Genomic DNA, 24,865 nt, shown 5'->3' on the forward strand with positions numbered 1-24,865 from the left:
AATTCATCACAAATATAATTTCAGAGGTCGACGTGGAATTACAATATTCATTATTATAATATGATTTACGTCTTTATTTTAAAAAATTCTACTCACCTTTCACTATCAATTTCTGGGTGATACAACAGCTTTTTATGTGGACACAACAGCATAGAAGTCATGAGGCTGTTAATTACATTTTCATCATCCGGTTTCCTAGAAGAAAAATCTACAATTAGAACAATGCGCTTTTTTTGAAAAGAAACTTCAGAAGTATAAAAATAGATTTTGAAGAAAAATATCCCAATTCATCATGGATGATTTACAATAGAACTGACTAAAGATAACATGATATCGCAATAAAGAAGTGTAAAGGTGAAATTCTTTCAAATATTTTATTCATGTATCATCTATTTCAATTATGAATACTTGGGAAATTAATTAATATTTTTACTATTTTTCAACACAACCAGTGGACGAAATTCGAGTGCACAATGTGCAAACTGAAGACGAGTGCAAAGATTAGTGGCAGAGCAGAGTATAGCATAGCAGAGGGAGTTGAGTTGAGGATGGATGAAGGGGTGTGTTTCGGAGACGAAGAATAACGGAGGTGAGTGAGACCTCTGGCCGGGGGCTTGTGTTGTGTCTTGGGTCTGGGCTCGTTTTGAAAAATGATTTCCCCCGCAGAGCTCATCAGTGGCGCGGTGTCATTAGGCACGATCCATCTCCTGGTTAAAACCATCATTATCCCCACGTCTTCTTCCTTTTCCCTGTCTGCTGCTTCCCGGCATCCTTAGCTTTCCCAAGTCCCAACACACAATGCCCGAAGAAAACAATCTATAGCATGTAATTAACACACACCTGAGACCTGGTGCAGTGCAAGTATTACGTGCGATATATTTCCAGATCGAATATGAATTTTATTCATATTATATAGATTCTTGGTTTTTGACGAAATATATTTTAAGTTTGAAAAGAGCTGATTTTTTCAAAAACTAAAAACTTATTTGCTGATTTACAGATGTTGTGAAGAAAAATAAATATTTATAAAAGGATACTCATGAATCTCATGATACACAGAGAAAATATCTACTTATTTTTCATTATTCATCATTCATTTTTGATACACGTTTTTGTTTTATTCATTCATATAATAGACCCTTATCATTATGCTAAATCATTATGTAGAAAGTTCTATGTTACGATGATAAGAGACTGATTTTTCTGTTATTGTACTATTCTCTGAATGAATAAAATCTTTTTCTTTTCATTTCATAATAAAATAGATAAATGTACAGTTTAAACTGAGTTCTTTTACTCAAGATATTTTAAATGATTGAATATTCAAATCTCCCGAATTTTCAAAGACATTCCGTTATAATATTGGTAATGGTTGAAATATTTCCATTTTTAAGGTAGCCTACCTATATTGATTTTAAAATATGATTTTATCATATTTATGAGACATATTTAGAGATAACGGATGTTGATTCATTGACGATTCAATAGTCTAACAATAAATATGCACTGGGGAAGAGTTGGTTTTAACTTGTTAAACAAAAACAACACTCTTGAATAGACAACAATAGTTACTATTGAATTTGAATGTAGGTGATGCGAAGAGTAGATAATTATTGCTATGTGAATTATTACTATCGAAGAATGGAGAGCTAAGTGCGTACAAATTCATCCATTTATTCTTTGAAACTTTCAATGAGTTTTGAACTGATAATTTCGTAGAAGAAGAACAAATACGGTACGGTATATTAATACCATCAACATTAATTACATGTATTGATAATTATTTGGGAAGGTGATAATTCAGATTTAAATTAATTACTATGGATAAGTGAAGTAGAATGAAGAGGTGAGTGCGGCAAGTGATGGATGGCAGCACATAATACGGCTGAGTGCCAAGTCGAGTCAGGCTTTTCCCGTCACTCGCTGCATGTGACGACGATCTGCTCCAGTCACATTCACTTCAAATTGTCAGCATTGTTTGAATATAAACCATTCGAGCTACGTAGAAGAGACAGTTGCCAGTCCGCAAGTGAATCCTACTATAGAGTTTTGTAGTGAGATCCACTTCAACCTGTCAGTATCAGTTGAATGGGAAGCATTGGTGTAATTCATAGGGATTGCTGACAGTAGAGATGTGATCGCAGCCTCACACCACTGGGCCCCTTCCCTTCTTTATTCTAATGGATAAGCTGCAAGATGTGGACTTATTCGAATCGCTTAGCCTTCCATTTTTCATCAGCTCACAGATGCCATCGCGCCAATCCTTCAAACAATTACGATCGTTTTTCGAACAATTTAAACAATTGCAGATCGGGGAATTTTCAAACTACTTTCCACATTCAAATTTTCCAAGGATATCATTTAATTATTTGACGGCCAGTCTTCTCCCAATCGACTTGCCAATTCATACCTTCTAACCAACAAATTATGAGATTTAGAGAAATGTTGCTTGTCAAAATTGATGTATTATCATTCAATTTCTTCTCCCACTCCACTTCTGACCAACAAATTAGTCACTTCATAACTTCTAAACAGAAAATTATGAGATTCAAAAAGATGTGTCTTGTCAAACTTTCAGGAAATCATCACAATTTCACATTGGCCACATGTACGAGTAGTGGGCAATTAATTATTATTTTTGACTACATCTTTGTGTTTTCATTTTTTTTTCAAATTCCAGATGACGCCTGGTGCCTACATAAGCGGTTTGCTTGTGCGAGGTAATGGAAAGTGCGAAGATGATTGGATGAAATGATCAAACGTCCATCCCTACCGGTGGGATTCGAACCCACAACCAGGTAGTGCAAAGCCTTAGTCGTCTCGGCAATCCTATTTAATTATATGACTTTTTACGGGTTTTTATGAAAAATTATCAAATTTGAAACAACCAGCGGTGAAACTGGAATATGTGCATATTAAAAACCGCGGAAAAGACTAATTTAAAGGGATTATTCTCTTAGTGGTAACGCTCATTTACCTACATTTTATTAGCCTACTTTCCTACCCATTCAATCACGGGAAATGTATAAAGGTTTTAAACTTGCAAAGGATACCAAATTTGGTTCTTCTAAATTACAGTTCGACCAATTTTCTAAGATTTTCGCGTTTGTAATAAAATACAGTATCATGCAGAACCTACATAACCAAGTCGTCAGAGTTTGGAAAGCTCTCCAATAGAAATAACGAGCTTCATAGAAAATACTGAGAGAGTATTTGACTTTCTTGAAGAACTGCGGCATTTACGGCTGAAATGTGCTGAAAAGGTCGCCGAAGTCACCCAGAAGCGTGTCAAAGAGAATAACTCTTCTTCACACGCGAGTCGGCCACTACGATTAACTGAGAAAGCGTAATTTATAAAGAATCAAAACAATTATCACCGCATTTCTTTGGAGGCACTTCTTATAGAAGTATAGAGCGATTCACTTGAAATTGTCAGCATTGGTTAAATGGGAAACATTGATGTTATTGATGAGGAATGATGACAGATTGAAGGTAATCTCACTTCAGCTAGTTTATCTACGCTGCTTGAGAAAAAGTTGGGTATGCAGCTGAAGTAGTGCACCGTTTAAATGTGAATGTCTTAATACGAGCTTGAAAGTCCATGACTTGAGTTGAGGCAAGTCGGCAAGTTTGTCCAACAATTTATAGTTCAGAGGATAACTCAATGTGAATACGTATGATTAAAGATCCAATTCTATTATTTTATTAATAGGCCTATTCATATTTATTTGTTTGTTCATTGATTTATACACAAGTCAGAGTAAACCCGACAGACCTTCAATCAAAAACAGTTCTTTGCTTTATTTGAAAATATAAGTTCGAATTGAAGTTGAGTATTCCGGAGATATTCTACCAAAGGTTTATATTTCAAATAAAATATTGTATCAATGATTCGAAGTATATAGATAGATCAATCAGATTAGGCGCGAAACATTTTTGATAATTGCCGGAAAAATCGAGAATACGTATATTGCGAGACACATACATTACTGATTATGTCCTCATCTTATCTCTTATTATTTAGAATGAAGTTATTCAAGGTGAACTTGGCTACATTGTTTCGATTTATTTATTTAGAAGTTAGAACGCACTATCAACCTCGGCTCACGGCAGAATACCATGCCTAAAAATGAACTATTTATAGTGTTTATTGCCATTAAATACAAATAAATTAAATTTTCCCTATTAAAAATATATTTTTTGTTTGTTGCTAATCAGTCCAAAGAGTTCATTCATCTTTATTATTGTTCACTATTCTTGACAGTATTCACAGTTGTCACTATTCTAATCAGTATTCTTCATTGCAAGAAATAGCCAAATTCTAAAAGATGCCTTCAAACAGCTCGATGACGGATCAACAGACATAGGTCTCTCAATTAATGAGAGTAAAACAAAGCAGCAGAGCCCGGCAGATTGGTAACACATTCATAGAGTGCAATTATTACAAATGTCGGAAGAGTGGAAAACTTCAAATATCTTGGTTCTGATATTTATTTATCACATTGTGTACAAATACTTGACATGAGGAAAGGCACAACAGGCTCATGCCCAAAACTGTCCCATTTCCAATTTATACTATACTGTCCAAATCAAAATGTTGCTTATGTCACTTTCACTTTTCAAAATACAATTTACACTCTTCAATACTCAGATGAACAAGCAAATTTTGAATCAAATAGATACTATTAGAGTCTAGAATCAAAAATCTAGAACAGTAACTTAACCGTATTCAAAAAGTCTAAATTTTCAATTAAACTAGAAATTTTTGAGCTAAAACTTCACACTTTTACAGAAGATAACGATGTTGAAGTTAATATAAAAGCAAAAATAGCTGCAGGGAATCGATGTTATTATGCACTTAGCCAATACTTAAGATCCAGAACACTGTCAATGAAAATAAAACTGCAAATCTATGAAAATGTTACAAAGCCAGTTGGGTTGTATGGAGCAGAAACCTGGGTTTTAAAAAAAGATGAAGACCTACTGAGTATATGGGAACGAAATATTCTGAGAATATACAGTCCATTATGTATTGATGGAGAGTTTTGTACATGAGATAAAAGTGAGACGCTTGAGCTGGTTAGGTCATGTAGAAACAATGAGCGATTCAAGAGTCGTTAAAAAAGACTTCAGAGAAAACCCAGGTGGAAGAAGGCTGAAAGGACGTCCACTTAAGCGCTGGCTTAGCAGATGTAGCAGATGATCTTCGGAAAATAGGCGTTAGGGGATGGAGACGCAAGGCTGCCGACAGAGAGGAGTGGAGAGGCATTCTGGAGGAGGCCAAGGCCCTGGATGGGCTGTTGCGCCATGGAGTAAGTAAGTATTGTTGACTTTATTCTGAATTCTTTATTCTTTGGCTGAATTCATATCTTATTCTTTATTTCTAAATTAAGCAACAGTGAAGAACTTGGCATCATCCAAAAGAAAATGAATTCAGCATGATTAGAATGTGAGTAAAGAGGAAGCAAAATATTGATGACTTCAGAAATCTTGAGTATTAAAAGTGAATTGCAGTCTAAACACTGGCAAAACACATGAAAACTGGAAATTACACATAATTCAACCGAAGGAAGTTCCTCCAAACTTAATAATTTTGAGGAATACTAATTTTCATAATAGTAGCCTATAGATCAATAGATGTGAATCATCTCAAATGTTGGCCTGATGATGGATGCCACTTTACATAGACGTTGGGGTGATAGGAAGGGTGCCTGGAAGGGACTGGTCAGATGCATCGGTCAGACATTAATAGATGACAGCCGTTAATCTAACGCCGGTTAAGTGACGGAGGGAGGACGACACCTTATCTGCACGACGAATTAGTAAAGAACAACGAAGAGGTTTGCAATGGTGAGGCCTTAGGGAGTAGTAAGTCGCACTCACTCATTAGCGAGGTTGGTCGCATATACGCGGTTACTGCTTGCCTCCTGGGAAGGAGACCTTAATTGGGTCCTGTCATGCGCGCTCTCTTTTCTGACCGCGAGTTTTTTCACTTAGACTCGGGCCTGCCGTTAAGGGAAGGCTTATTTGTTTTTCGACGTCTCTGTCGAAATTTGTCGGGGGATTTCTCGACACTGACACCACAAGTAGCCACTTTTTAAGCCGCGCGTAATTAAGGAGTCTTACGGCTGAGAAGGCTACGTGTCAACACACCCTCACATGGTCCCCCCCACATTTACATTTTTCAACATTTCTCAACAACGCTTAAGCCGACCGAACAAGCAGCTAATCCAAACAGGCACAATTCTTACCACTGACGCCCACAGTAACCTTCTGATACCGTGTCCTTTAGTCCCTTTCGCCAAGATTTGTAATTGGGAGCGGATCTCAAAAAAACGTGACATCTCCACTTGCGTGATGGTAAACTGCGTGGAGCTTTAGAGAAGCTTCAACACTTAAGGGAAAATATTGTTTGGATAGAAATTCAACAGTTAAGCAATGTTGACAAGTGAAATTATCCTATTCATACAATCTATAACAAATTTGTTAAATCTGAAATAATACAGATACAAATAAATAAATTGGACATTGCAGTCAATTTGAATTTTCGGTTTATAATTACTAGTAGTTCTGTGAACAGTAGACCTCACGCAGTATTCTCATCCACAAGTACCTGATTGAAACTATAGACCTTATGGAAATACAGCAATATCTCCACAAATCTGTGTAATCACTTGGCAGCTGATTTATGATGAATAATTCTATAGTCTGATTTTTACTCTAATATTGGCGTATGAAGGAGACTCCTTTTTCCTTTTATATTATCCTTGAAATGCAAAATTTCCAAAAACCTTGTATATACGTCGACGCGCAATTAAAAAAGGAACATACCTGTCAAATTCCATGAAAATCTATTACAGCGTTTCGCCGTAAATGCGCAACATATAAACATTCGAACATTTAAACATTCAAAAATTAAAACATTAGAACATTTAATCATTTGAACATTTAAACATTTAAACATTAAGAGACATGCCAAACCGTCGACTTGAATCTTAGACCTCACTTCGCTCGGTCAATAATCTAAATCGATACTTTTCCTACTATTTTGAAATCCATATTTAAGTATACAGTAGAATTGTTATAGAAGAGATACATTGCCACTTTTGAATGGATTGTATTTAAAGATTTGCGATTATTATCTCAAAAGTTTTTGTAACTTCATGAAAATGAGCATAAAATTCGAAGAGATAATATAAATTACTTTAGAACACATATATTGAGAATCAAATCAAGATTTGGATTTAGAATACTTTTTTACTTTATGTATATTTGAATCAAATCTCAAGATATATAAAATTTATTCAGAATCCATATCAAACTGAAAAGAATAATTGAAAATAATATCAAATTGTTGCTAGAACGAAAGTCATGGTGTCGCTGACAACGCCTATACGATAATACTTGGGAGATACTTATTTCATGTACAAAATATTGTTATGTTTTTATTGAATAAATATAGAACATTTTCATATACTCTCAAAATAAAATTGTAATTATGATCTAGAAATTCTTTTAGTTATTAAAAAAAATGTAATCTTAATGTTGTAAATGAGCTTTATAACAAATTTCAATAGAATATCTATCTATATACTGTATCGTATCGATAACCCTTGTTTAATAACCATGTTGAATTAGTATATGGCAAATAAATTTCAATTTGAGAGAAAATGATATACAATATATGGGTTAGAAGAAATAAAATATTCCATCACTTGACAGATCGAATGTTAACGATTTGATGCTATAAATTAAAGTGTGAGGACTACGATCGAAGATGATTTTTTAAACGCCGATAAGAAAAAATGCGACCAAAGCCGCAAGTGCGGCTGTTGCTGGTCCGCACTAATCCCGAAGGGGAGCGCAATGACGTCGGAGTGAGCGAGAGAGAAACAGAAAGAGGAGAGGCTCGAGAAGCCAGCAGCTCATAACGTCCCCGAAACGAACAGAAAGGAGAACCGCTGTGGAATTAAAACGTCATTTGCGACATAATTAAAAGCACATTTTCATGCAAGGACAAAGATATGAACGTTCTCTTATTTTGAATACAGCATGTCGGAAAGCTTACAGCCGGCGTCTCACAGTGATACTGTCACAGCACTGTCACACCAAAGCCCTTCTTCGTCCGATCGCTCGCAAATAACCCTTCATTTTCAAATGCAAATGTCTTCCGTCACTAAATGAGCAATTGATTGATGAGAAAATCATCAACAAAATATGAACACTGCTGTTCGCAGCTGTATTGAAGTACTTCTCCTACACTTGAAATTTTTTGGACGTTTTAATATTGTAATAATATTAGATGTTATTAAGAAGGGGAATACCACTATAACTGCTGGGATTTTCTGGGCAAATATTTTCGAATATCGATTATAAATGAATTGAAGTAATAAAACTATCGATTATGAATAAGAATGAAGTGTAAAGTAATAAAACTATTATTTGGTTGCATTAATTCGATTCAGATAATTAAAAACCTATGTACTTCCAAACTTAGTTTAGAAAATTTCAACACAATAAATTGAGAATACAAAATGATTTGGGTAGACCAGGTTGGCCAATATTAAGATTTTGTTTGAATCAGGCAAACACAATAATTATAAGGAACTGAAGGAACATGTATCTGCCCAGAGCTATTTCAGAATTTGACAATAAAAATGTCAAAAAGCACATATGAATATTAAATGAGTAGATTATTTTCAATTGTGAGGCTCATTTTTGTGAAAATTGCCCCAAAAATACTTCTATTTATTATTCTTCTGACTTTTGTTATTTATCATTATTTGTATTCATGTTCGAATAATTTCAAGAGCATAATCTTTGAATGCAGCAGACAAATTGCTGCTAGTACTAGTATAAATTCGAAACAAAGAGCTTGCATATATTTTTTTGAATTTTTCAAAGGCAAGATATAATTCATTCAATTTTTTTCGTTATTAATAATTTTAAAATTACTACAGTCAAAATCGATGAACATTGTTTACTGCTGAGTAATCATGAGTCTCAAAACCATTCTGAAGCATAACAATTATGTAATCCTGGAAATAAGAAGAAATTAATCTCCTCTCTTCTCGTAATTCTATGGAATTCTTGCACAGGCGATTATCGAGGGTCTCCCTGCACACCACACCACGTAACAACAATCGCTAATTGCAAAATCGGCACAAAAGAGTCAAGAAAAACTGTCCAAACACTGTGAAAAAGGTTATGCAATTTTTGTAGGCGAAAAAATATAAGATGTGACAAGGTTGGAAAGGGATCTAATAACACTTGGGGACATCAATAACACTGCAGACATCAACAAGCACAACAATGAGAGGAGAGAGAAAGAGGAAGAGAGAGGAAGAACTCAAACTTGTAGAGGCAGCCAAGAAGCAAGAGAAAGATGATGACTTCAGGTCATACGGATTTAAGGGTAGGGGGTATTTAGGGGTACGTTTTGGGAGAAAGGGGTGTGACTCTACAGTGAGATTCACTCCAAACTATCAGTATCCCTCATAAATAACACAAACGCCTCCTATTATACCCATTACTGACAGCTGAATGTGAATCTCAATATAGCATCCCTTACACAAAGCAGGGCCTGCCCATTCTCCGGTTCAAATTAGCTGTAAATTATTAATTACATAAGGGCAGCACACTCAAAATGGATGACTTTCCGAAAACTTGGACTAGAACGACAACAACAACCGACAACACTTCTCCGGCGGCGTAAGCATGATTAATTAGTTTTCGACATATTGTTTGCCGGTCATAGGCCACAAAAGGCAAGCCAGCCACAGAGTGGTGTGTTCTCCAACATGCAAATTCTACTCCATGATGGAGCGCATTCTTTCATAATAGTATTATCGGAATAGGTTTCAATTATCAATTGAGAATTAATAAGGATTTTTATTTGGCTTAGATTCGATTGAAACATAATATATCAGAAATGAAAATTAGGATTTTATTTGACTTTGATTCTATTGAAACATAATATATCAGAAATGAAAATTGTTATCCAGAGGTGCTAAATATGAAATAGTAAATCCATCATTCAATAACAGTTGAGTTAATTTGATCTCAAGGTTAAAAAAATCTATGTGTTGAAAATTAGTGAATATACAAGTGATACATATACTAAGTATGATACATATATATAATAATGAATGATATAGACGTGTTCACTAAGTAAATGAATTTTGACGTATATTATTGCAAGTACCAATATATTACTGAATATCGATTAATATACAGTTAAATTTTAGTTTAAAGATTCATGCATACTACCCCACACAGGCTAGGCCTCGGGGCGTTTTTTTTTAATTGTTCAATAAAATGAAAGATCCTTATAAAGATGCTCAATCATTATATTACTGTAAAAAGTTTTATTTTTAAATGATAAGAGACTGATTTTTCAGATATCTTACTATTCTTTGGATGAATAAAATATTTTTCATTTCAAACATCATTTTATAAAGGTTAAAATTTGTTGAATAAGAATTTATATTGTAGAATTTCTCCATAACTGAGAAACACAGTTTTATCAATGTCACATGTCACATCTGCATCTATGTACGAATCTAATAAATGTGGATTGAGTAATAATATACATTATTCTGACTCTGCTACAGAAATCTGTAACATACATTGCAGAATTTGAACTGATTGAGTAGAGAAATAAACAATAATTATTGTATACTTTTAGGCTTGAATAACTTGAAAGGATTTGCATCAAAAGATGCAAACAGAAAAATATATTGAAAACGTTGAATAACCGTAAATTATTAAGGGAGTCTTAAATAATCTATTATAAGTATATTATAATACTATTTCAAGTCTTGAAGGTCTTTGTTATCAAAATTACTAGCAGGTAACAAGGGTCTATTTTAAAACTTGACGTAATGAAATCTAGAAGAATTAAAAATAGGCCTATATGAGTCCTCGGTTGATTAAGAATTTATAAGCAGCATTTCAACAGTTCAGACGTGATGATGCGTCAAACATAATTTCCCTATCCTCTACACTTGTATACGTCTTTAAGCCAGTTCTTTCCTCTACTATAGTATAGAAGATGATAGATAGATGGATATATCATCCATTTATCTATCATCTTCTATACTATAATAAAGGAAATGAATGAGAATAAATTGTGTGTGTGTGTGTGTGTGTGTGTGTGTGTGTGTGTGTGTGTGTGTGTGTGTGTGTGTGTTGTGTGTGTGTGTGTGTGTAGGTGCGTCTGTGTACACGATATCTCATCTCCCAATTAACGGAATGACTTGAAATTCGGAACTTAAGGTCCTTACACTATAAGGATCCGACACGAAAATTTTCGATCAAATGCAATTCAAGATGGCGGCTAAAATGGCGAATATGTTGTCAAAAACAGGGTTTCTCGCGATTTTCTCGAAAACGGCTCCAACGATTTTGATCAAATTCATACCTAGAAAAGTCATTGATAAGCTCTATTAACTGCCACAAGTCTCATATCTGTAAAAATTTCAGGAGCACTGCACCATCTATGCAAAGTTTGGTTTTAGATTCCCAATTATCAGGCTTCAGATACAATTTAAACAAAAAAAATCAAGTGGAAAAGATCGAGCATAAAAATCTCTACAATTAATGTTCAGTAACATTTTCACCTAGAATTGAAAATAAGCTCGAAATTAAAGAAAATAAGATTATTCAATTGCAAACTGTTGGCAACTGTTGATTCTATTAAATCATTCACTATGAAGAGATAGCAGACTTCGTGTGTCTGCAGCGCTATTGTCCTGTCACCAGCTGACTCAGATCTTAGAAAAGTAGACTTGAGATGTGCGGGAACACTAACGTTAGTTGATAAATTTTCATAACGGCAAGTTGTGTGAGTGCACCACACCAGATTTTTACTCTAATATTGGCGTATGAAGGAGGCTCCTTTTTCCTCTTATATTATCCTTGAAATGCAAAATTTCCAAGAATCTTGTATATACGTTGACGCGCAATTAAAAAGGGAACATACCTGTCAAATTTCATGAAAATCTATTTCCGCGTTTCGCCGTAAATGCGCAACATATAAACATTTAAACATTTAAAGATTAAGAGAAATGCCAAACCGTCGACTTGAATCTTGGACCTCACTTCGCTCGGTCAATCAACTACAATTATTGTGTTTAACTTGTTAGAATTTTCTATAATAATCATCATCATCATCTTCCCATCATATTGTGGAGATAGTTACCTGCCACAGAGGTGAGATATTTTCCCAGTCTCGTTCCTTATAATACACATGGAAATTGCTTAGTTTCTACCAGGTGACTCGCAGTTAATCAGAGAGCGCACATGACATTGACACATGTTACTATGAGACGACTGATTTCTGGACTTGACCATTGACGTCGTTGGGGGGGGGAAGGTAGGGGTGTCAGCATCTTTCATCTCCATCGCGGCGCTTGATAAATGTTGCAGCAGGACTTGGACTTGGGCTCGCCTCGCCTCGCCTCGCCGGGGACTTGAAGAAAGGATGTTAACGGGGTCATTTTGAGTTATGGCCACCCGACCGACCCTCCGCGGTATCCCAGAACGCACACGTCTTCACGACCGACTTTTCGCCCTTGCGATTTAGTCCAATAAATCATGCTCCCCGAAACCACCCCCACCCCACAACTGCCAAAACCATTTTATTTGATCTGCGATTCCTCCAAGTGGTACGGGATGGAGGAAGGGGGGTAGTCCATCTATTATCTCCGCGTTTTAGAATAATTATGCTATCGTTCTTGTTGCCCCACCCCTTCACCACAGCGTCCAACATGACAACACTGATTGTCTTCGTTGCTCACTGGCTATTCTTTATGTATAATTTGTATTACTAGTTTGTTATGATGTAATGAAGAAATTAATAAACGAACTGGTTGTTCATTTGAATAAGAAAACATACCTAACAAAATCAGAAGTGAGAAGCCTAACTTGGAAAGAATTACATCGCAATCGGTAGTGATGAGCAGAAAGCACAGCTCACTACTTGATCATGTTATGAATATGACTTGTGAAGCATTGAATATAAAAGAATGCATGTGAATACATCTCCATAAATATATTGAAAACGTTGAATAACCGTAAATTATTAAGGGAGTCTTAAATAATCTATTATAAGTATATTATAATACTATTTCAAGTCTTGAAGGTCTTTGTTATCAAAATTACTAGCAGGTAACAAGGGTCTATTTTAAAACTTGACGTAATGAAATCTAGAAGAATTAAAAATAGGCCTATATGAGTCCTCGGTTGATTAAGAATTTATAAGCAGCATTTCAACAGTTCAGACGTGATGATGCGTCAAACATAATTTCCCTATCCTCTACACTTGTATACGTCTTTAAGCCAGTTCTTTCCTCTACTATAGTATAGAAGATGATAGATAGATGGATATATCATCCATTTATCTATCATCTTCTATACTATAATAAAGGAAATGAATGAGAATAAATTGTGTGTGTGTGTGTGTGTGTGTGTGTGGTGTGTGTGTGTGTGTGTGTGTGTGTGTGTGTGTGTGTGTGTGTGTGTGTGTGTGTAGGTGCGTCTGTGTACACGATATCTCATCTCCCAATTAACGGAATGACTTGAAATTCGGAACTTAAGGTCCTTACACTATAAGGATCCGACACGAAAATTTTCGATCAAATGCAATTCAAGATGGCGGCTAAAATGGCGAATATGTTGTCAAAAACAGGGTTTCTCGCGATTTTCTCGAAAACGGCTCCAACGATTTTGATCAAATTCATACCTAGAAAAGTCATTGATAAGCTCTATTAACTGCCACAAGTCTCATATCTGTAAAAATTTCAGGAGCACTGCACCATCTATGCAAAGTTTGGTTTTAGATTCCCAATTATCAGGCTTCAGATACAATTTAAACAGAAAAATCAAGTGGAAAAGATCGAGCATAAAAATCTCTACAATTAATGTTCAGTAACATTTTCACCTAGAATTGAAAATAAGCTCGAAATTAAAGAAAATAAGATTATTCAATTGCAAACTGTTGGCAACTGTTGATTCTATTAAATCATTCACTATGAAGAGATAGCAGACTTCGTGTGTCTGTAGCGCTATTGTCCTGTCACCAGCTGACTCAGATCTTAGAAAAGTAGACTTGAGATGTGCGGGAACACTAACGTTAGTTGATAAATTTTCATAACGGCAAGTTGTGTGAGTGCACCACACCAGATTTTTACTCTAATATTGGCGTATGAAGGAGGCTCCTTTTTCCTCTTATATTATCCTTGAAATGCAAAATTTCCAAGAATCTTGTATATACGTTGACGCGCAATTGAAAAGGGAACATACCTGTCAAATTTCATGAAAATCTATTTCCGCGTTTCGCCGTAAATGCGCAACATATAAACATATAAACATTTAAACATTTAAAGATTAAGAGAAATGCCAAACCGTCGACTTGAATCTTGGACCTCACTTCGCTCGGTCAATCAACTACAATTATTGTGTTTAACTTGTTAGAATTTTCTATAATAATCATCATCATCATCATCTTAAACATTTAAAGATTAAGAGAAATGCCAAACCGTCGACTTGAATCTTGGACCTCACTTCGCTCGGTCAATCAACTACAATTATTGTGTTTAACTTGTTAGAATTTTCTATAATAATCATCATCATCATCTTCCCATCATATTGTGGAAATAGTTACCTGCCACAGAGGTGAGATATTTTCCCAGTCTCGTTCCTTATAATACACATGGAAATTGCTTAGTTTCTACCAGGTGACTCGCAGTTAATCAGAGAGCGCACATGACATTGACACATGTTACTATGAGACGACTGATTTCTGGACTTGACCATTGACGTCGTTGGGGGGGGGGGAAGGTAGGGGGTGTCAGCATCTTTCATCTCCATCGCGGCGCTTGATAAATGTTGCAGCAGGACTTGGACTTGGGCTCGCCTCGCCTCGCCGGGGACTTGAAGAAAGGATGTTAACGGGGTCATTTTGAGTTATGGCCACCCGACCGACCCTCCGCGGTATCCCAGAACGCACACGTCTTCACGACCGACTTTTCGCCCTTGCGATTTAGTCCAATAAATCATGCTCCCCGAAACCACCCCCACCCCACAACTGCCAAAACCATTTTATTTGATCTGCGATTCCTCCAAGTGGTACGGGATGGAGGAAGGGGGGTAGTCCATCTATTATCTCCGCGTTTTAGAATAATTATGCTATCGTTCTTGTTGCCCCACCCCTTCACCACAGCGTCCAACATGACAACACTGATTGTCTTCGTTGCTCACTGGCTATTCTTTATGTATAATTTGTATTACTAGTTTGTTATGATGTAATGAAGAAATTAATAAACGAACTGGTTGTTCATTTGAATAAGAAAACATACCTAACAAAATCAGAAGTGAGAAGCCTAACTTGGAAAGAATTACATCGCAATCGGTAGTGATGAGCAGAAAGCACAGCTCACTACTTGATCATGTTATGAATATGACTTGTGAAGCATTGAATATAAAAGAATGCATGTGAATACATCTCCATAAATATATATAATAATAATAATAAAAATTAAATTAAGAAATTTCAAAGTCAAGATCACTAATATATTTCAACCTCAAAGTGTTTTATTGTGTATTGGGTGTTGAGTGGATTTTTAATTCTCAATTTGAAGCTCAGTTTTGCAGGCCGGACACAGCAATGTCTCCCGGCTACAAAAGCAAAAAAATATTGACTATCTTTGAATGTTTCTAATTTTTTGTTGTTGTTCCTTGAGTGCATATGCATAGTAATTGTATTACACTATTAAACATTACGAAGTCTGGATGTAAGGAGCTCCTCGCCAATAAAACTTCAAACAAATATTTATAAATTACAGTAATTGTGAATTTCATTCATAAAACATTATAAATAAATAATTTTCAGTGTTGTCGAATTTCAATTTGTTCTCATTCTACATTACATCACCACTAGTTCTCTGTTGCGAGAACGTTGATCTAATTACTTGAACGTTTAAAATAGATTAGAACACACGAAATTGACACATATATCATCCTAATAGACAAAAAGAGTGTCTAATTTGATTTAGTGTTCACTTTATTTCGATTTCATTAGTTAATATTTTCATATGATTCAGTTCAGTAATAATGAAATCTAACTTAGTAAATTGCAAAATTAAGTATCGAAATTTGGTTCATGATCGCCTTTTCAGTGAATAAGTATTTCAATTCATTCAGCATAGAACTTTTGTTGAGTGATTCGAGTCAGCAATGATTTAATTGCAGTATAAAAAGTGTAAAGTTTACAGAAATTGTAAATTCGGTTTTTAAAATATCGTAATATAAAGTAATTAATTCTCTTGATGTTTTTTTCTATTATTATTGATGCCCACATGAGCTTTTAGCTTGTGCATGGGTACTTTGATGTGGTGATCAAATGTCCATACCTACAGGATTCGAACCACAATCCGGTAGCGTTAACAGACTGAAGGGTAAACATTGACTATTAATACACAGAATGGTCAATGCGAGTCATGTTTCCTATTGGCTGATAGCTTTGGCGGCCATCTTGTATCCCGATTTCAATCTTTTCCCAATACTATAGCATTGGAGCAAGATTTATTTCATTCATAAATCGAAATATTTTCTAGAAATTTTTCCACTCAATTGATTATTGAAATGATAAAATGATTATAATGAATGCTTATAATAAACTAGACTCCTCCAAAGATAATTTATCCTAAAAATAAACATTTGGATACTCTTTAGTATAAAACTATTAAAACTGCAGAAATAAAAAAATCCACTCAAATTTTCATTAAATATGAAATTAAAGTATCTCAGCCAAAAAAACCGAAAATCAAGAGAAAATTTGATTTGATTAAATTTTCTTCCTGGAGACTCGTCAAGGACTATTTGTCAAAAATAAAAGAATACATATAAACATATATATTATATACATCACATTCCACAATGTACATTGCAATTCAATCCTCCCAAAAGCCTCATTCTCCATCCATAAATTCTTGAATACTGTAGTAAACCCCGTTTGCTAAATATTTTTACTTTCCTTGCCCTATTACCATAGGTAAGGAAAGTATTGCTTTCCAAAAAAAATTAAGGTACCCTAATTTCAAGTTTTCTATACGTTTCAAGGTCCCCTGAGTTCAAAAACATGATTTTTGGGTGTTGGTTTGTGTGTTAAAAATTAAACTATACAGTGTGTGTATATATATATATAATAAATTATAATAAATTACAAAAAATTAAACTATACAGTGTGTGTGTGTGTGTGTGTGTGTGTGTGTGTGTGTGTGTGTGTGTGTGTGTGTGTGTGTGTGTGTGTGTGTGTGTGTGTATGTCTGTGAACACGATAACTCCATTCCTAATCAACCGATTGACTTGAAATTTTAAACTTGAGGTCCTTATACCATGAGGATCCGACAATAAGAAATATTCAATAAAATTCAATTCAAGATGGCGGAAAAAATGGCGGATAATTACTAAAAAACCATGTTTTTCACGGTTTTCTCGAAAACGGCTCTAACGATTTTCTTCAAATTTATACCATGGATAGCTATTTATAAGCCCTATCAATTGACATGAGTCTCATATCTGGGAAAATTGCAGGAGCTCGTAATATTCTTGAGAAAAATGGCGAATAATCACTAAAAAAACATGTTTTTCAAGGTTTTTTCGAAAACGGCTCCAACAATTTTCTTCAAATTTATACCATGGATAGCTATTCATAAGCCCTATCGACTGACATGAGTCTCATTTCTGGGAAAATTGCAGGAGCTCCGTAATATTCTTGAGAAAAATGGCGAATAATTACTAAAAAACCATGTTTTTCACGATTTTCTCAAAAATGACTTGACCGATTTTTTTCAAATTCATACTCTGTATAGTTATTTATCAGCTCTATTAACTGGCATGAGTCTTCTTCCTGGGAAACTAATGGGGGTTCCACCCCATCCTTGAGAAATGGACTTTGTTACCTCCTTCCCGTGCATGAGGTAGGTTGGTAGAGCAGTTCATAAAAAGAACACATAGTCGAGATATTTCATCTGTAGAACAGCTGTTTTGACGACTTTTAAAAAATATATCATCGAATTTCACAATTTACACAAAGGAAAAAGTACTCTGAGAACAATTATATATACACATATACAGTAGTCTGATCGTAGTTTTAAATATGTTGCTGCCAATCGTCATTATCTTATTCCCCTAAATTATTCTCCTTTAAGAATGGGGCTTACAGTTCAATGAGCAAGAAAAGTTGTGTGAGTGCGCCACACCAGATTTTTTCAATAGCTTTTTGAAAATATCCTTATTCTCATTTTCTGTCAAAGCTGACGGCAGTTTACTCATAAATTTCATACCCATATAGGAAGGCTTATTTTCATACTGAGCTGTCCTGTGAGTAGTATTGTGCAGAAAATTTACTCTTATTTCTAGTGTCATAATTATGTATGTCACAGTTTCTTATAAATTTGTTATATCTTATATACAAAATCACTTCGAAAATGTACAGTGCAGGTACAGTTAGTAGTCCTAGATCTTTAAAATACTCTCTGCAGGACTCTAATGGCTTAAGACCTTTTATCGCTCTCACAGCTCTCTTTTGCATTCTAAAGATTCTATCTAAATGTTTGAGACTGGAGCCTCCCAAACCAATATTGCACACCGAATATGCGACATTATGAGGGCATGATATAGTACTGTACATGTTCCAGTACTTAATCTTTAAATCTGCCTGAGTGCAAACACTCCAGATGATATTTTACAGCACAAATGGTCAATATAGTTATCCCAAAACAAGTTCTGGTCCAGCAAGTCACCTAGAATTTTCACAGACAGAGGTTGTTCAACATTCACTCCATTTATTTGAACGTTTATTTCTTCAAGATCTCTATAATTACTTCTATGTTTGAACTGCAAGAACTGCGTTTTAGCTTCGTTCACTTTGAGGTTATGTTGACTGAGGAATTGGGCTATGGCATGTACATTGACAAAAGTATCTAATTTTAATTTTTCTGCATCCTTTTATAAATACTACAAAAAGATTCTGCCAGCGGCGAGATTCGTACACAAATTGAATAGCTAACTGACAATGAATTATTCTAAAAAATTATTAATCAACATTTCAATCCAGCAAGTAATTAACAGAACAAGTTGATGTATCAGTTTTAGGGGTTTAATATCTGTTTGAGTGCAAATATAAAGGAAACAAGTTTCAGCTCCCATATAAACCAATGTATTGGAGATCAATGTATTGGTTGGAACCATTAATGTGGCGGTCAGCTGGATGTCCACTCTGTGATTATATAATCTCTGTAGAAGGGTGCAACGCCTTAATGTGGGTTTTGATTTGTGCGTAAATGCCGTCGTCGGAGAAGAATTAGATCGGCTGGATTTCAATTGTCTAAAGGTTTAGTGGTAGGGAGCGATACATACTTCAGCCTGCTACCACTGCCTGGTTCGTGGGTTCGAATCCTGCCAGTAGGAATAGACATTATTTGATCATCTCATCAAATCACCAACTAACTTCCCATTACCCACCCACAAGCAAAAAGCTCATGTGGGCATCATCAGCAATAGAAACAAAATCTGGTGTGGTACACTCACACAACTTTCCTTGCTCATTGAACTATAAGCCTCATTCTTAAAGGAGAATGATTTAGGGGAATAACATAATGATGATTGGCGGCAACAAATTTGAAACTACGATCAGACTTCTGTATATGTGCATAATTGTTTTCAGAGTACTTTTTCCTTTGTGTAAATTGTGGAATTCGATATTTTTTAAAAGTCGTCAAAGCAGCTGTTCTACAGATGAAATATCTCGACTATGTGTTCTTTTTATGAACTGCTCTACCCACCTACCTCATGCACGAGAAGGAGGCTACAAAGTCCATTTCTCAAGGATAGGGTGGACCCCACATTAGTTTTCCAGAAATGAGACTAATTCCAGTTAATAGAGCAGATAAATGACTATACAGGATATGAATTTGAAAATAATCGTTGGAGCCGTTTTCGAGAAAACCGTGAAAAACATGGTTTTTTAGTGATTATCCGCCATTTTTCTCAATAATATTACGGAGCTCCTGAAATTTTCACAGACAGAGGTTGTTCAACATTCACTCCATTTATTTGAACGTTTATTTCTTCAAGATCTCTATAATTATTTCTATGTTTGAACTGCAAGAGCTGCGTTTTAGTTTCGTTCACTTTGAGGTTATGTTGACTGAGGAATTGGGCTATGGCATGTACATTGACAAAAGTATCTAATTCTAATTTTTCTGCATCCTTTTATAAATACTACAAAAAGAATCTGCCAGCGGCGAGATTCGTACACAAATTGAATAGCTAACTGACAATGAATTATTCTAAGAAATTATTAATCAACATTTCAATCCAGCAAGTAATTAACAGAACAAGTTGATGTATCAGTTTTAGGGGTTTAATATCTGTTTGAGTGCAAATATAAAGGAAACAAGTTTCAGCTCCCATATAAACCAATGTATTGGAGATCAATGTATTGGTTGGAACCATTAATGTGGCGGTTAGCTGGATGTCCACTCTGTGATTATATAATCTCTGTAGAAGGGTGCAACGCCTTAATGTGGGTTTTGATTTGTGCGTAAATGCCGTCGTCGGAGAAGAATTAGATCGGCTGGATTTCAATTTGTCTAAAGGTCTAGTGGTAGGGAGCGATACATACTTCAGCCTGCTACCACTGCCTGGTTCGTGGGTTCGAATCCTGCCAGTAGGAATAGACATTATTTGATCATCTCATCAAATCACCAACTAACTTCCCATTACCCACGCACAAGCAAAAAGCTCATGTGGGCATCATCAGCAATAGAAAAATAACAATTATGTTTTAAAGAACGTGGTTAGTTTTTTACTTTACTTCAAATGGCTGTAAGGCCCGCCGCAAAGTAGAGCCACGCTAATCCACGAAAATCATCAGCTCATGTGGGCATCATCAGCAATAGAAAAATAAAAATTATGTTTTAAAGAACGTGGTTAGTTTTTTACTTTACTTCAGATGGCTGTAAGGCCCGCCGCAAAGTAGAGCCACGCTAATCCACGAAAATCATCCACGAACATCATTATTTATCAGCTCTATTAACTGGCATGAGTCTTCTTCCTGGGAAACTAATGGGGGTTCCACCCCATCCTTGAGAAATGGACTTTGTTACCTCCTTCCCGTGCATGAGGTAGGTTGGTAGAGCAGTTCATAAAAAGAACACATAGTCGAGATATTTCATCTGTAGAACAGCTGTTTTGACGACTTTTAAAAAATATATCATCGAATTTCACAATTTACACAAAGGAAAAAGTACTCTGAGAACAATTATATATACACATATACAGTAGTCTGATCGTAGTTTTAAATATGTTGCTGCCAATTGTCATTATCTTATTCCCCTAAATTATTCTCCTTTAAGAATGGGGCTTACAGTTCAATGAGCAAGAAAAGTTGTGTGAGTGCGCCACAACAGATTTTTTCAATAGCTTTTTGAAAATATCTTTATTCTCATTTTCTGTCAAAGCTGACGGCAGTTTACTCATAAATTTCATACCCATATAGGAAGGCTTATTTTCATACTGAGCTGTCCTGTGGTATTGTGCAGAAAATTTACTCTTATTTCTAGTGTCATAATTATGTATGTCACAGTTTCTTATAAATTTGTTATATCTTATATACAAAATCACTTCGAAAATGTACAGTGCAGGTACAGTTAGTAGTCCTAGATCTTTAAAATACTCTCTGCAGGACTCTAATGGCTTAAGACCTTTTATCGCTCTCACAGCTCTCTTTTGCATTCTAAAGATTCTATCTAAATTTTTTAGACTGGAGCCTCCCCAAACCAATATTGCACACCGAATATGCGACATTATGAGGGCATGATATAGTACTGTACATGTTAAGATAGTCTTTCCAGTACTTAATCTTTAAATCTGCCTGAGTGCAAACACTCCAGATGATATTTTACAGCACAAATGGTCAATATAGTTATCCCAAAACAAGTTCTGGTCCAGCAAGTCACCTAGAATTTTCACAGACAGAGGTTGTTCAACATTCACTCCATTTATTTGAACGTTTATTTCTTCAAGATCTCTATAATTATTTCTATGTTTGAACTGCAAGAACTGCGTTTTAGTTTCGTTCACTTTGAGGTTATGTTGACTGAGGAATTGGGCTATGGCATGTACATTGACAAAAGTATCTAATTCTAATTTTTCTGCATCCTTTTATAAATACTACAAAAAGAATCTGCCAGCGGCGAGATTCGTACACAAATTGAATAGCTAACTGACAATGAATTATTCTAAGAAATTATTAATCAACATTTCAATCCAGCAAGTAATTAACAGAACAAGTTGATGTATAGTTTTAGGGGTTTAATATCTGTTTGAGTGCAAATATTAAGGAAACAAGTTTCAGCTCCCATATAAACCAATGTATTGGAGATCAATGTATTGGTTGGAACCATTAATGTGGCGGTCAGCTGGATGTCCACTCTGTGATTATATAATCTCTGTAGAAGGGTGCAACGCCTTAATGTGGGTTTTGATTTGTGCGTAAATGCCGTCGTCGGAGAAGAATTAGATCGGCTGGATTTCAATTTGTCTAAAGGTCTAGTGGTAGGGAGCGATACATACTTCAGCCTGCTACCACTGCCTGGTTCGTGGGTTCGAATCCTGCCAGTAAGAATAGACATTATTTGATCATCTCATCAAATCACCAACTAACTTCCCATTACCCACGCACAAGCAAAAAGCTCATGTGGGCATCATCAGCAATAGAAAAATAAAAATTATGTTTTAAAGAGCGTGGTTAGTTTTTTACTTTACTTCAGATGGCTGTAAGGCCCGCCGCAAAGTAGAGCCACGCTAATCCACGAAAATCATCCACGAACATCATTATTCATTACATGTATTACACAGATGTCTGGAAAAGCCTAGCAATGGTTTACAAAACTTCCCACGGAGTGGGTTGTTTTTCGTGGATTAGCGTGGGTCTACTTTGCCGCGTGCCTAAATGGTTACGTTTTGACTTTAAAAAGACAATAAGTGGATACGTTTTTACTTTATTTGGGAATAGTGTTGAGTTTTCACTCTAAAATGACAATAAATGTTGGTATTATTAGAAATGTTTTGATGATAATTATCATCTATAATCTATGATACAATAAAGGAAAGAATTGGCTTTTACACGTCTGAACTATAAGACTGATTAGCTTGAAATTTCGCATATAGATTCATTTACCGAAGATAGCTATAGTCCTATTTTAAATTCTTCAAGATTTCAGTACGTCAAGTATTCAGTTTGTCAAGTTTTTAATTAGATCCTTGCGGAGCACAGGTTACCTGCTAGTTGATAATAAACATAAATAACGAAAAGTTATTTGATCAGATGTTTTTAGTAAACTTGAACAATATGAGTTCACCCGACAAGAATGCCTGTCGTGGTCGACGTCAGCAGTTTACGCAAAAACGAAAACCCACCTTTAGTCGTCTTGGCTAACCTGACGACAGGCCAATGCTGACAAACTAAAAATGAGGAAACGAAGTCACATTTCAGACACAAAAATAAGGGCGGTCGGTTGGATCACCTACAGTCACATTCACTCCAAGCTGTCAGCATTCCTTATATATTAGGCCTACATCAACGCTTCTTAATCAGTCAATAAAGTGAATGTCATTGCAATAGTGCAATTCATTCCAAACTGACAGAATTCTATATGAATTACATCAACGCTTCTGATACAACCTATGTTGACAGTTTCAAGAGAATCTCACTGTACCACCTACAACATTCATGATACGCCAGCTATCTCATAACTGCACTGACCTATAAGCAGCAGCAGCAGCAGCACAGACCAGAAGGGAGCCAACCATCGTAAATCACACAGAAACGGGGAAAAAATAAGCGGACAAAAAGTCGACATAAGAATCGAAGACTTGCAACGACTAGACGCGAGAGAGGCAACTAGCAAAAAAAGTAAATCTGGCCGAGGGAAGCCCAACGCTGGAAATGAATGTTTGGCAACCGATAAAGAACAGAAATCGACCAGCTGATGCATCAAACCCACTGCCCCCCTCCCCACTCACTGCATTAGTAGCTACTAAAGTGAAATTCACTTCAATCTGTCAGCATTGGTTCAATGTGAAGCATCGGTATTATACATGTGAGAGATTGAGGTGAATTTCACTAAAGATCTTCACCGCTTGTTCACGAGCATCACTAGTAAAGCCTCATTTTCCAATAGGCTATAGCTGTTTTGTGTATAATTGCATACATAACATGCACCGTAAGTCACAAAGTATACATGGGTCAAGAATACATAAGTGCCTGATTTATGAAGAATTTCAAAGATAGACTTGAATGAGAACGACTTTGTTGCCCATAAGTACGATTCTAGTACTTGATTTTGCTACATCAGTAGTGAGCTAGAATCAGCTAAGTTTAAATGTTGGATTTTATCTAACCAATAGTTCACGAATTGATATATAGTTAGAATATATATAGTTAGTTATAAGTTAGAATATATATAGTTATCCACGAAGCCACACTCCATTTCATGTTTCCATTAATGTATATTTCAGAATAATGTGTATTATTGTATATTATGAACTGTATGTATTGTCCAGTCGCTATATACATTGGTGCATGCAATTTATATTGTAGTTCTGATTTTTTATATATTATTTGGGTACATGAGAGAAGTCCAGAACCAATTTCTTCATGCAAAATTTCCTTGTGCTAGATACAGAATGGCCCAAAAACCTCGTATTTTCGGCTCATTTTCCAGTTTTTAGCTATTTCTGCCAAATTATTTTTCATGTTTCCATTAATGTATATTTCAGAATAATGTGTATTATT

The 24,865-nt window shown here is 35.4% G+C and overlaps 1 protein-coding gene across 1 annotated transcript in view; it reads right to left on the minus strand.

Moving 5' to 3' along the window:
- The window catches only part of LOC111058345 (ubiquitin carboxyl-terminal hydrolase 48), a 142,022-nt gene that overhangs the window by 68,327 nt on the left and 48,830 nt on the right, over positions 1–24,865 (minus strand). Inside the window, exon 14 of the mRNA XM_039435540.1 lies at positions 97–195. Coding sequence (XP_039291474.1) covers positions 97–195 — 99 coding nt within the window. The remainder of the gene's footprint in view (positions 1–96; positions 196–24,865) is intronic.

This window comes from Nilaparvata lugens, chromosome 1 (genome assembly GCF_014356525.2).
Source record: "Nilaparvata lugens isolate BPH chromosome 1, ASM1435652v1, whole genome shotgun sequence".
Lineage (NCBI taxonomy): Eukaryota > Metazoa > Arthropoda > Insecta > Hemiptera > Delphacidae > Nilaparvata > Nilaparvata lugens.